The sequence below is a fragment of the Malurus melanocephalus genome, unplaced genomic scaffold (genome assembly GCF_030028575.1).
Source record: "Malurus melanocephalus ecotype Western Australia unplaced genomic scaffold, MMel_1.1 scaffold_420, whole genome shotgun sequence".
In the NCBI taxonomy this organism is placed as follows: domain Eukaryota; kingdom Metazoa; phylum Chordata; class Aves; order Passeriformes; family Maluridae; genus Malurus; species Malurus melanocephalus.
In genome coordinates, this window is record NW_026623652.1 from 77,607 (window position 1) to 90,627 (window position 13,021).

The 13,021-nt window shown below is 46.2% G+C and overlaps 1 protein-coding gene across 2 annotated transcripts in view; it reads left to right on the forward strand.

The window, feature by feature from the left end:
* FBXW11 (F-box and WD repeat domain containing 11) overlaps window positions 1–13,021 on the forward strand; it is a 67,676-nt gene that overhangs the window by 29,554 nt on the left and 25,101 nt on the right. For both annotated transcript variants that reach the window (XM_057379751.1, XM_057379750.1), the window contains exons 2-3: window positions 2,355–2,417; window positions 3,493–3,718. In XM_057379751.1, coding sequence (XP_057235734.1) covers window positions 2,367–2,417; window positions 3,493–3,718 — 277 coding nt within the window. In that variant the 5' untranslated portion in view covers window positions 2,355–2,366. The remainder of the gene's footprint in view (window positions 1–2,354; window positions 2,418–3,492; window positions 3,719–13,021) is intronic.

The window sequence follows — 13,021 nt, forward strand, 5'->3', positions numbered from 1 at the left end:
CTTGGCAGGGGCTGCCCAGGGAGGTTTGGAGTGCCAATCCCAAGGAAGGGCTGGAGGTGGCAGTGAGTGCTCTGGCTGGGGATACGGTGTTTGGGTAAAAGATGGACTGGATGATTTTGGAGGTCTTTTCCAGCCTTCATGATTCTGTGAGATTCCAAGGATGTACCATCTCCCCAGTTTTCTTTCCCAGTGGGCAGCAATGGAGGCACAGTGGAATTGAGCAGGTGCACAGCACACAGGGAAGCTCACTCTGCAGTCTGCTGGTGTGGAAGTCCCATGATTTTGGTGACATTTGTGTCCCTGCCCTCTGTGTCACAGTGCTGTTATGCTGTAATGTAACTGTATGATCCTAGAATGACATCATGTTCAGGAGGCAGTTCTTAGTGCCCAACCCAGGGAAARCTGATGACGGTCTCTGAGATATTTTCTGATCAAGGGAGAAATGTGGTGGCAGAGTTCTGCTGTGCCCTGCTGAATTCAGGTTAAGGGGGATAGATGGACAAAATATGGGATTTCTGCTGAATTTGCTGACCCAAGCCACCTATGTTTGATATTCTCAGTGTTCCTTGCTCGTATCTCCCAGGATCATGAGCTTCTTTAGCCTTCAGCTGCCAAAGGAGATGAGATGTTTCTTACTTATTTGAGGCCACACTAATAGGATGCACCATTAACAACATATAATCACTCTAATGAGTATTTTTGCATATTCGTATCGAAATAAAATAAAATCAAAGAAACCATGCATAGCTCCCTGGTGGCATGTTTGCTTTCCGCAACGGTGTAACTGGTGTGGGCTGGCTCGGTCCCAGTCAGTGAGGGACTGCTGTGTGTTCCCTGCTKCAGGAGAGCATCCCTTGCACTCCTTTGCATGCGGTGAGAGGGGCTCATTGAGAGTRGGATGTGGTTATGGACAGCTGGGATGGGCCTCCAGAGACTGACTTCAAAAACCATGGAAGGTGTGGTTGTCTGTTCCATGTCTGTCCAGAAACACTAAAACCCGTGTTGTTGTKGAGTCACCCCAAACATTTTCTGCCTTTATCTCATAGTGAATTCCCCTCCAGCCACCTCCTGGGCTTGTATGTGTCACTGTCATRTGTGTAATAACCAGGTAGTTGAGGCTTTCCATCAGCTGTGGCCACAGTTTTTATCCTGTCATCCAAAGTCTGTGTGACACAAGTTCTTCCACACCAACAAGGAGGGCTCAAGGTAAACCTGAGCCAAGGCAGTTGGGTGGGGGAGGAAGCGTTGCTATAGACAGGGTACTGTTCATTTTTCCAAGTTTTCTGCATTTCTGCAGCACATCCTTTTGGAAGAAGGAGGAGGAGTGGAATGCTTTTGAGCTGGAATTGTGTTTTGAGTGGGGGTGGATGCAGTTATTAAAGAGTTATCCATAATCTATGATGGCCAGAGTAAAGGAATTGTGTGACTTCTTCCATTGTGTTTTACTTCAGCCTTGTTCCTGTTTCTGCTGAGACAGAAGGGAAGACGGCTGAAATAAATACAGACCGTGTTTAAGGACATTCAGTTTGTCCTGCTAACCCTCTGCCAGTCACCTGGGCATGGGGATGGGGGCAGGCAGGGCTGGACGAAGCAGGAATGCCTGGGAATGATGGACCTGGGAATGCGGAGGAGGAGATGGTGGGTGTGCCATGGACAGGGAAAGGGAGCAGCTCATCAGCAACAGGGGGAGAAAGGAGGGAAAGATTTTGGTGAGCTCAGAGAAGTATTTGCAGCTGAAGGTTTATAGAAATCCTTACATCTTTTGTTGGTGAAGGAAAGGGAGGAAAGCAGTAGTAAAGAACAGTTTCCATGCGGGGAGAGCACTACAGTAAAGGYCGAGGTGACTGCCAAGGGTTGTAGACACAGCCTGGACAGTGAATTGCAGAGACATTCTGCAGAGAATGATCCCTATTCCTAGAGCTGGAAAAAAACATATTCTGTTGCATGTAAGTAGTGTATTGTGAATTTTTTTTTGCCTAGCTGTGTGCAATTTAACTTTGGCAGAAAGTGCTGGTTGAATACATTGACAGGTTTAATTGCTTTAGCTTGAGTAGGATGAAAGTGAATTTATTTCCCAGTGAGAAAAGCATTGAAAGGCTGCATGAAAACCTGTCAAAGGAAATTGAAGCGGGGTTGGGGAGTTATCTTTACAGTAAATGGAATTGATAAACATGTCAGTTAAAAGGGGAATTTATTTATAATACTCAGGTTTTGTGGCCAGAAGTCTTTGAGAATTCTGTTCACTGGGAGAATGAATTTTATCTGTTCGATTGATTTGCTTTTTTGTAATGCTTGTAGAGCAAGAAATTGTCACAGAGTAAAAAGCTCAAGTAATATTTGTTCTTTTTTTCCAGAACACGTCAGTAATGGAGGATCAGAATGAAGATGAGTCTCCAAAGAAAAATACCCTGTGGCAGGTAGGACTAACATGAATGGAGAAGGAGAGGAGGTGCCATGATTTTGTGTTCCTGCTTTGAGAAATGCCCCAATCTTGGGTCTGCGTAATCATCCTTGGACATAGTTGGCTGTATCCTCCTAAAATCAGCTCAGCCTTCGAGYGAAGGATGATGCCAGTGGATAATCCTTGAGAAATTACCAGTTCTGCTCAGATTTTGTGGTTTGTGCTGACCTTGGAAGGACAATGCTGCATCAAGGGATCCTTGGGAATAAAGTTCGTTTGTATTTCTGAGCACATGACTGTTGTTTAAAAAGAGAAATTCAACATGGCAAGGACTTGCAAGTGATTTGCTTTGGAGAAGTTTGGGAATATTTCAGAGATCTGCCAATTGCTCTCCAGCAGCCTCTTGGCCTCCTGAGGGGCTCATAGGAGCTGGCATCACTCTGAGCTTGTGCTCGCTAATTAGCAGTGACTCCTGCCAGGGTGTTCTTGGGGCATCCTGATCTGAGGCTGAAGCTCCCAGGATTTTAATGAGGTGTTTATATGGATGACCCAAACATTGACAGGAGCTGTTTTGCAAAAACAAAACGAGCCCTTGATTCTCYGTTCTTGTTTATGGACAACCAGTTCAACACTGCCATGAGGGTTTTGAATTTGTGTGTTAATTTGAATATTTATATCCAACTTTATTTCTTATTTTAACTGCTAGAACCTGAGCAAAACATTTGTGGAGACAAATGCAATATGCTGGGAAACCACTGGTTTGAGCTGGGAAACGTAGTTCTAAAAGCAATTAAGTTCCTTGTAGTTTAAATGGTAAGAGGTGTAAAGGAAGGAATAATTCAAGACTTTCTGTGTGAGAAATAATGTAGGAATAAAGTCTGTGAAAGACTTTGAAAACTTTTTAAAATTCATATGATGTACCCCGTATCTTGAAGAATGTGTTTTAAAATTTAGTTTTGATTGTTTCTTTGCATCTTCTTGCATGTTCTTCCTCGAGAGAGTTTCTATTAAACTGTTCCTATAGGTTATATATAAATGTCAATAATTAAATATATACTAACACATAAATAATGTTCCTTTTCCAACCCCAGATAAGTAATGGAACTTCATCTGTGATTGTCTCAAGAAAAAGACCATCAGAAGGAAACTACGAAAAGGAAAAAGACTTGTGTATAAAATATTTTGACCAGTGGTCTGAATCAGATCAAGTGGAATTTGTGGAACACCTCATTTCCCGAATGTGTCACTATCAGCATGGACATATTAACTCTTACCTGAAGCCCATGTTACAGCGGGACTTCATCACTGCGCTGCCAGGTAAATCMCAGAGTGTCTGACAGCAGCTGCAAGGAGAAAGGGTTTGCTCGGGGCTCTGGGGGTGAGCAGACTCCTGGGAACATCCTCTGTTACTGTGTCCTTTATAAAGTGAGTGCTGCTTCCTGGTGCAGAGAAGGGCAGGAGGGTGGCTGAATCCCTTCTGTGATTAATTGAATTGGCCACTGGATGCCAGTGTTGTTCCACGTTAAAATAGCTGGACTGGTGTATCCTGAAGAATTTACGCTCGAGTTGGAACTGAGTCATCACAAAAGTTCTATCTGCAAGCTTTGGTCTAAACTCCTTTTTCATACAAACCCCCTAGGTACAGAAAATGCAGAGGTGTTTTAGCTTATGAAAGCTTACATTTTAATGTWGTTGTTAGTTGCTGCTTAGATGAGTGCTAGCTTGGCTACTCTTGTTGCTGACCTAAGAGCAAAAACACTTGGGAATTTTTGTTGTATTGTCTAGCCATGATCCCTCCTTTCAGTTACTCACAACTTCTTCTGGCACTCACAAATGTCAGCCTCTGTTCTTACGCTTGCTCTGCTGCTCACAGAGCAGCAGTAAGTGGATATATAGAATCTCTAGCTTGTAATCTCCTGGTAAGTTTATTTTTGCATTAATTTTTGGAAGAAATTGTATCTCTGGGGTTTTGCTGCTGAGGACAGTGATTCATTTGATTCCTGGAAAGGTAAATGTGTGTACATTGTTTTCARAGTGAGAAATAAGCTTGGAATAAGTGGTCAGTGTGTTCCGTGTGCCATGGGCAACACAATGGCACAGCTTCACCCTGCAGTGTGTGAGCAGCCTGTGAGTTATCCCAGGAATGCCAGGACACCACTGAACACTGGGGATGAGATTCAAATCCTAAAAGGAATTGGTGGTTTTCTGTGTACAGGAACCTCTGAAGTAAAATCTCTTTGCAAGTTGGTGGTACTGATGCTCTGGTAGCCATTGGTGTGTTCGGCTGGTCTTGTGTGGGGCCSTTCCTGGTGTGTGGGACAGGATCTGCTTCCGTGTCAGGGCTTCCTGGTTTCTGTGATGCTGTAGTTTCACAAAACCTAAGGAAATTCGACTTTTGGAAGTGCTGAGGAGGATTTTGGCTCATCTGTCAGACATCGTTGAGAAGAACTTAGTCCATGGAGGAGGGCACAGGAGGTGATAGGAAATTTATATGTGCTCTMTTTTCTTAAAAAAAGAAGCTTAAAAAATGTGCAAGAGTGTTCTGGAAGGGAGGAGTGTCTTTTCCCCCYACAATCCTGTCTCTGGTTCACAGGATTGACTTTATAGAACACTGAGCTTCTCTGGCCACGCAGGAGAAGGTGCTCCACACTTCCTGGGCAGAGCTGTCCTCTTCAGGGACTGTGACTGTTCCTTTCAGCCTGAACTCAGAATACTGAATGTCCATTTCTCTTGGGAGTACCTGGGTTTAACTAAAATTAAGGGGAAGTAGGGAGTCATCGTGAACACAGAGTCATTGAGGTTCGAAAAGCCCTCCAAGGCCATTGTGCCCAAGCTGTGYCTGATGCCCACCGTGTCCCCAGCCCAGAGCACTCAGTGCCACCTCCAGCCCTTCCCTGGACACCTCCAGGGATGGGCACTCCAAACCTCCCTGGGCAGCCCCTGCCAAGGCCTGACCACCCTTTCCATGGGGAAATTCCTGCTGATGTCCCCCCTGCCCCTCCCCAGCCCAGCCTGAGGCCGTTCCCTCTCCTCCTGTCCCTGTTCCCTGGAGCAGAGCCCGACCCCCCCGGCTGTCCCCTCCTGTCAGGGAGTTGTGCAGAGCCACAAGGTCCCCCCTGATCCCCCTTTGCTCCWGGCTGAGCCCCTTTCCTAGGTCCTTCACTGCTCCTTGTGTGACTGAGTCTCCACACCCTTCATGTGCAAGTCTGATCTTYAATTACAGTTTTATTTTGTTTGCTTTTATACCTCAGGGCTGATACAGATTTACACAGATCTTTCCTGTTTCTGCCCTAAGAAACGTATTTCTGCCCTAAGAAAACGTTGGGAGCTTTGTAAGATGACACTTGTTTACACCACATATGTATATATCAAAATATATCTTTACAACTTCTATTGCTTTTTTCCARTGTAAATACTGGGAATTGCTCCCACATTCAGCCTTTCTTGAAGGTGCTCTGGCGTGCGAAGAACATCTGTCTAAATTTATCCAGGAACTTAATCTGAGCTGATTGAAATCAATCCTGTGTTAGGCTGTAATCACATTAAGGGATAACAGTGAAGTGCCACTCTGAGGCATGTGGAGGGACTTTTGGGGTTATAMTGTGCACRGTCAGGAGTTGGAATTGATGATCCTGGTCTCTTCCAGCTCAGGATATTCCATGATGCCTTTTTAAAAGATGGCTCCACTTGTCTTAAAAAAGTMAAATTCTTTTGTTTTAAGCAGAAGTAATGCTTGCTTGCTGCTGTCCTGACCAATTTTACACCTGTGAGAATGGAAGAAAAATAGAAAAAAGTTGATGGAATCTGACTTTCCTTGTTTTCAGTGACAAAGTAGTACCTGTGGTGTGTTTCTTGATCTGAGTGATTGTTTTKTATCTAATGTTAATTATGTTTAGAGAGTTGACATCGCACATTTGAGTTTCATTTTCATACAAAGAGATATCTATACACGGACTTTGGAAATCCCTGTGAATTTTAATTGTTTTAATTTAGTATTGAAATTGAGCCAAACCTTCAGCTGGTCCCTGTAACCAACAGCTCTGACTTTTCATCTTTTTCTATAAAACTGTAGGAACTCTTGTAGAGGCATAAGAGATGGGTGTCATGTTTTCCTTTGAAAAGTCCACCAATAGATGTTAAATTAATTTCCCTTCAGAAAATGAATTCATTTTAGTACCTACTTCAGAAACTTTCTAAAACAAATCACTGTCTCCTAGTGTAAAATAAGGATATGCAGCTATTTCAGGCCTTTCTGTGTCTTAAACTTAGCATGTTGTCTGACATAAGTCTAGTGGGCCTGTCCTTCGTATCTGTGCTTTGACCCTGTTCCTACTATGTTAATGAGGGTAAATATTGCACTTGACATCTCTTTTGAATGTGGCAGTTTAAATCTGTGCACTTTTGCAAGCAATAAAAATCTTAAGAGTGCACTCAATAACAGAGCAAAGCATTTGTGCATTCTCAGTGTGGGACTTTGGAGGCTCTGTGTGTTCATAGAAGATGAGACTGGCAGATTTTAACATCAGAAAACACTTTTAACGAATTTCTGACTTCTTAAAAATTTGGTTTTAACTGTGATCAGTGTTATACAGGATTTTGAAAACTGGACATCTTGATAAAGAAAGAGCTTTTGCCTAATAATTCCCAGTTTATCCTTAAAGCTCAGTGAGATGCTGGATCACAGTGTGCAGGATGTGTGTGGCAGGAGGACACAGTAGGCACAGTGCCACAGCGACAGCACACGAGTGCCACAGTGACAGCACACAAGTGTGAGCTGCCTAAGGTGAAAATCTGGGCTCAGCTCAATCAAACATCCATCAGCCTGTGGTGCCACTGTGCACAGGAGCCTCGAAAAGCCTTGGGATGAGATGAGTTTAATGACAGTGCCCTGGAGGCAGGAGGGACATCCCTGTCCTGGGGGTCAGCCCAGGGAGGGATCGTCCTGCTCTGCTCTGGGCTGGGGCACCTTCGCCTCCAGTGCTGGGGCAGTTTGGGGTGCCCCAATATCAGAGAGACCCAAAGCTGTTCCAGAGTGTCCAAAGGAGGGAGCCAGGGCTGGGGAAGGGTCTGGAGGGGCCACCCGAGGAGCGGCTGAGGGCCCTGGGCTGGTTCAGCTGCAGCAGAGGAGCCCGAGGGCAGAGCTCCCCGGGGGCTGCAGCTCCTCCCGAGGGGCAGCGCAGGGACAGCTCCCAACTCTGCTCCCTGGGACAGGGACAGCAGCCAGGGAACAGCTGGAGCTGGGCCAGGCCAGGCTCAGGCTGGAGAGCAGGGAAARGTTCTGCTGTGCCCAGAGGGTGCTGGCACTGCCCAGGCTCCCCAGGGAATGGTCCCGGCCCCGAGGCTGCCAGAGCTCCAGGAGAGTTTGGACAGTGCTGCCAGGGATGCACGGAGTGGGGGATTGGTGGGGTGTTGTCCTGCTCTGTCATGTGTCATTTTTCTTAATCAGTTTGGGCAACTGCATTTAATCTGGAGAACTTCAGAAAAATCTCTGTGAAATTGTTTGACAAGAAAGAAAACCAAAAGCAGTTGAGTGTAAGTGGCTGATTTCACATTATGTTACTTAGACAGGAACATAATGTGAATCCTTTCTGAACAGGAAGTCAYGAAACCATGGACTTGACAATGCTGTGTTTGCCTCGTGCTGAAAGGTGTTGGTGTGGATAGAAGGCAGGCCCTGGTATGTGCTGCACTGTTGGGACTTTCTTTATATAATTGTAGCTAAATCAAATWCTTCAGACACTACTCAAGTGATATGGATGTTCTTACACAAAGGATTTAAAATACAACATGGGTTTCTAATATTGGGATATTCCTATAATAAGCTTCCAATGTGTGTGTGCTTGATTCAACTGTGGAAACCCAAAAGATGCGCCAGTAATGACTCTGAAGTGTATTTCAAATTTTATCCTCAAGCTGAACTGTTCAGTGTCTTCTGAAAAACAATACAGGGATTGAGAATGGGGGAAAATCCTAAACCAACAAYAACAAAAACCACAGAACCAGGTAAATGTTCATTTAAAGGGATGCTCTGCAGTGACGCCTTTTCGTAGATGGATTTTGGGTAACTCTGCTGCTCCTCTGTGTCCTTATCCTCTCCTTTAGGGYAGAGTAATGGCTGAGTTTGTTGCCAGGAGATAGCAGTAACAGATAAACAATATTTATTTATCTGTGAACATCATGGAATCACAGAATGGTTTGGGTTGGATGAGACCTTTCAGCCCATTYGTTCTTCCCCCTTCCACYGTCCCAGGGTTCTCYGAGCCCYCTCCTGCCTGGTCTGGACACTKCCAGRGATCCAGGGGCAGCCACAGCTTCTCTGGGCACCCYGTGCCAGGGCCTCCCCACCCTCMCAGGGAACAATTCCTTCCCARTATCCCATCTATCCCTGCCCTCTGGTAGTTTGAAGCCATTCCCCCTTGTGTTACAGGCCCTTGTAAATTGTCTCTCACCATCTTTCTCAGCTCCTTCAGGCACTTCAAGGCCACAGTTCTGTTATGCTGAAGCTTCTCTACTCCATATCATTTCAGCATCTTCTGTTTGGCCACCACTTTCTCCCTTGGGAGTTGTTCATTTCACATCTGTTGTGTTCATCATCTTTACACWTCAAAAATTGCCCAGAACTGTAAGCACACGGTGTGAGCAACGTATTCAGTGCCATACACAAGCTTACCTCAGTTCATGGCTGAAATACAGGCACGGTTAGGGTCTGCTCGGTGCTTTTCTCACTTTSCCTCATCTAAGAGGTTTAGTACACATGTGATGATTGGTTTGCTATGGGCAAAGTTACACTTCTTCCCTTTGGTGTGAGAACAGCATCCAGTCCCAGGTCCCTGTTCAGCAAAGATCCCACGTTTCCACCTTCCCYGGAGACACCAGGGGTACTTAGCCCTACTCATGCCAAGGACAGCTCCTCCTTTGGCTGTTCAGTTTGTGATGAACTTTGCATCATTCATTTTCTCATTCACCTGCAGCCTTTATATGCAAGAGTAAAGGATTTTGCACCTGAAGTGTCCAGGCACGAAGAGATTTGCTTGTCACCAGAGTATTACGAGCTCCTGGCTTTTTTGGAGCCCAGGCATAGCTGGGGGGTGTTCTTCTTCTTTGCTGAGGGGAATTCTGGACATCTGAAGAGGTTGGTTTGATGTGTCTGCACTCCTGCCATGCCACTGCTCACTCCCAGTGCCTTGTCCCATGGATCTCTGGGAGATGAGAGCCATGGATCTCTGGGAGAGCAGGAAGTTGGTGGCTTTGTCACTGTGCCATGTTTAACAGAATACTGTTGGCATCAGGGTGTGTTTCTTTCTTTTCAGAAATTTCTGTGGCTGCTGAAATTGTCTAACTCTCTTTGGTGTTTGTTGCTGGTTTCTGCTAACTTATTCCAAAATTTGCCATCATTAATTATTATATTTAATTAGTGACCATGAAACACAGTAGCCTAATTGAAGTGAGTGATCAATTCTGACATTTCTTAGAACTATTTCCTTCTTACCTAACGATTTGACTGAACATTYCTGTGTGAGGTAAATATTACTACAYCTTTAGCTACAGAAGCAGGGAGGACAGTGAATGCATCACTTAGCTCTGGAGAGGAGAAGGTGAGCTAAGGTCAGGTGGTGGATAATGGCTGTTGAAAGAAATGGAGTGGAATGGGAACCTGAGACACCTTTTCTCCAGGAACCTCAGTGTAGGGCTCTGCTCACACAGAGTTTGCAGTTGCATGGGCTGAGTGCCATGGCTTCTGCACTGTTTGCTTTGGGAACTGCAGTGCTTTAGAGAGAAACTTCTTCCTCCCAGAAATGTGATGTGTTCTGTGCTGAGAAAATCTGGATGAGTCTTTGGTGATGGMAGGGTTAGAGATGGACTGCACAGCCTCTTCCTCTGCCTAGCCACGTGTCCTGGGGCCAAGGAGGCCAATGGATCCTGGGGCCATGAGGCAGAGCATTGCCAGCGGGTCAGGGAGGGGATCCTGCCCCTGTGGGCATCCCTGGGATGCTCCTCTGCAGTGCTGTGTCCAGCTCGGGGCTCCTGAGCACAGCAGGGACCTGGAGCTCCTGGAGCGGGGCCGGCGGAGGCTGCGCAGATGAGGAAGGGCCCGGAGCATCTCGGTGCCCAGGAAAGGCTGAGGGAGCCGGGGCTGCTCAGCCTCCAGAGGAGCCCCAGCCCAGAGGGGCCCTCAGGCCTGGCTGTCCCTGTGTGCAGGGAGGGCTCCGAGCAGGGCCCGGGCTCTGCTGCGGGGGGCACCCAGCGATGGCAGCCCAGGGACGGGCAGGGAGCGAGCCCAGGGAGCTCCCCCTGCACAGGAGGCAGAACTTGTGCCCTGGGCAGTGCCCAGCCSTGCCCAGATTGTGCAGAGAGGCTGTGCAGTGTCCCTGCCTGGGGCTATTGCAGAGCTGTGTGGGCACTGCTGTGCCCTGTGCTCTGGGATGGCCCTGCTGGAGCAGGGAGGTGGCACCAGAAGAGCCCTGGGGGCCCTTCCAGCCTCAYCCACTCTGGGATTCTGGGATACGTTGTGTTGTTGAACATGACTATTTGGTRCATAGTCTCAAATAACTGTTAGAGCTGTTCCTGTTAAAATTTGGTGTGTGCCCTGTTCTCAACGGAATCCCTCACAATGAGAAATGAATTCTGCTTACAGCAGACCTGTTTGTGTGTTGGTTTGGTTTGTGTTGTATCCTGCACTTGGCACAATGTGTCTTCTTGATACCCAAAACTCCGGATTTAAAACTGACTCTTGAAAGTGACCTTGCAATGATTGTATTTTCTGGGGGAGAAACKTTGTGAAATGTTTCAAATCACATAATATCACAGTAAGATTAATTTGCAGGAAACAGTATTTAGAATGTTGTAATTGTTATTGACTGGAAAGATTGGGATGTGCCAGACTGGCACGGCACTTTCACCATGGRTTTAAAATGCCCTGATATTTTCCTCCAATTGCTGGTATAGGAGATGGGGCAGTTTCAAGCTGCTCTGAGATGTGCTGGTGTTAGGAGAGAATCTGCTGGTTTGGAATTGGTGAGATTTGAGACCCACCAGTTATTTGGACATAGTTGCATTTCAGTTCTTTGAATCTGTTATCATGGTTGGTGTTGAAAAACATGTATAAACCCAATTTACATTGTTGGAGCTTTCACCTTCCTTTAAATCCTTGTTACAGTTCTCTMCATTACGTAGARGAAATGAATAAGACTACATGTATTRGTTTYTGCTTTCTATTGCTGCTCATTTTTATGAAGGCCACATGAAATTTAGTGTGCAGTGGAGGACTATATGAACACACTTTCTTAATGCTTAAAAAAATAACAGTAGTTTCTTTGATTTGTCAGGAGTGTTTGAAGCCTAAAGTGGCTGTCATGAGATAAAGTGGAAAATTAAAAAGGTCGTCATCTCCTGGTTTGAAAGATTTTTTTCATGCTTGGCCAAGGGGTTATGTTACTTATGAAAATGAAGTTACTCAACATCTCAGATTCAGGGGAGTTGTGTGGAAAGCAAAATTGCAGATCCTTTGAAATRAGGAACAGACTTAGCAATGACTTTTTGTGGGACCAGTGACGCTGTGGTTGGAATGTGGGCAAGAAAAGTTTGGTTGCTGTTTTAAATTCAGTGCAAGTTGATTATCAGAGTGGTTTTTGCATATGGAGCTTTACTCCATCAGGCCCCTGAGCAGGAGACAAGGTCTGGGCAAGGGGCAAAGAGAAATGTGGGCAGTGTTCCCCCTGTTTGGTGTCCTGTGAGGTCTTTGCTGGCAGCTCTCTGCAGTCATCAGATGTATTGTGCCTATTGGTCCCAGCAGCTCCTGCCTCAGTGCCCAGGGCTTTGGAGAGGTATAAATTGAGTTAGGAAATCAAATATTGCAGCACCTAGTCCTGGATCACTGGGCCAGACCCCAATCCTGACATGTTTCTGGGATGGTGAGTGCATTTCAGACCTAAATCCAACCCTGTGGTGATCTAAAAGGATCACAGGGGTTGTCAGGCTGCTTCTGTGGTCTGTGTCAGGAATGTCTGTGTCAGGAATGTCTGTGTGTCCCCAGTCCCCTGATAATGGGCTCTGAGCACCTGCTCTGGAGAAAGGTGCCCCTGCCCCTGGCAGGGAGGTGGAATGAGGTGAACTTTAAGGTCCCTTCCAAACCAAACCATCCGGGGAGTCTGTGGTAACTTGTTGACCAGCATCCTCAGGCTGCAGGTGAAATTCCAGCAGGTAATTTAGCTCCTGGGCTGAATTCTGTCCAGAGGCTTTTGTTTGGAGTCTCATCCCTTTCCTTTGGAGTTCTCTGTGATTCCCTGCTGAGGCTGCTCTGCCTAGCTGTTGTGCGGGATCAGCAGTGCCCAACCCTCAGTGTGCCGAGGGTGGGAGAGCAGCAGCTGCAGGAAGGATGCTACAGGTGATACCTGTTCATGTGAATATTGTGAATGCATCAGGAAACCTTTGGGAAGCTGAACTAAATTTATCCTGTACTGGAATTGACGATGCAGAAGGTGGCCTGTGACCCCTCATCATCTGAGAGTTACTCAACTCCTGCTGATGCTGAGGGTTTTTAGCTGTTTCTTATACCAGAACCAGTTTTATCCATTGGCTCCCAAATAGATGCTATATGGAATGTTCCAGTCYGAGTTGGCT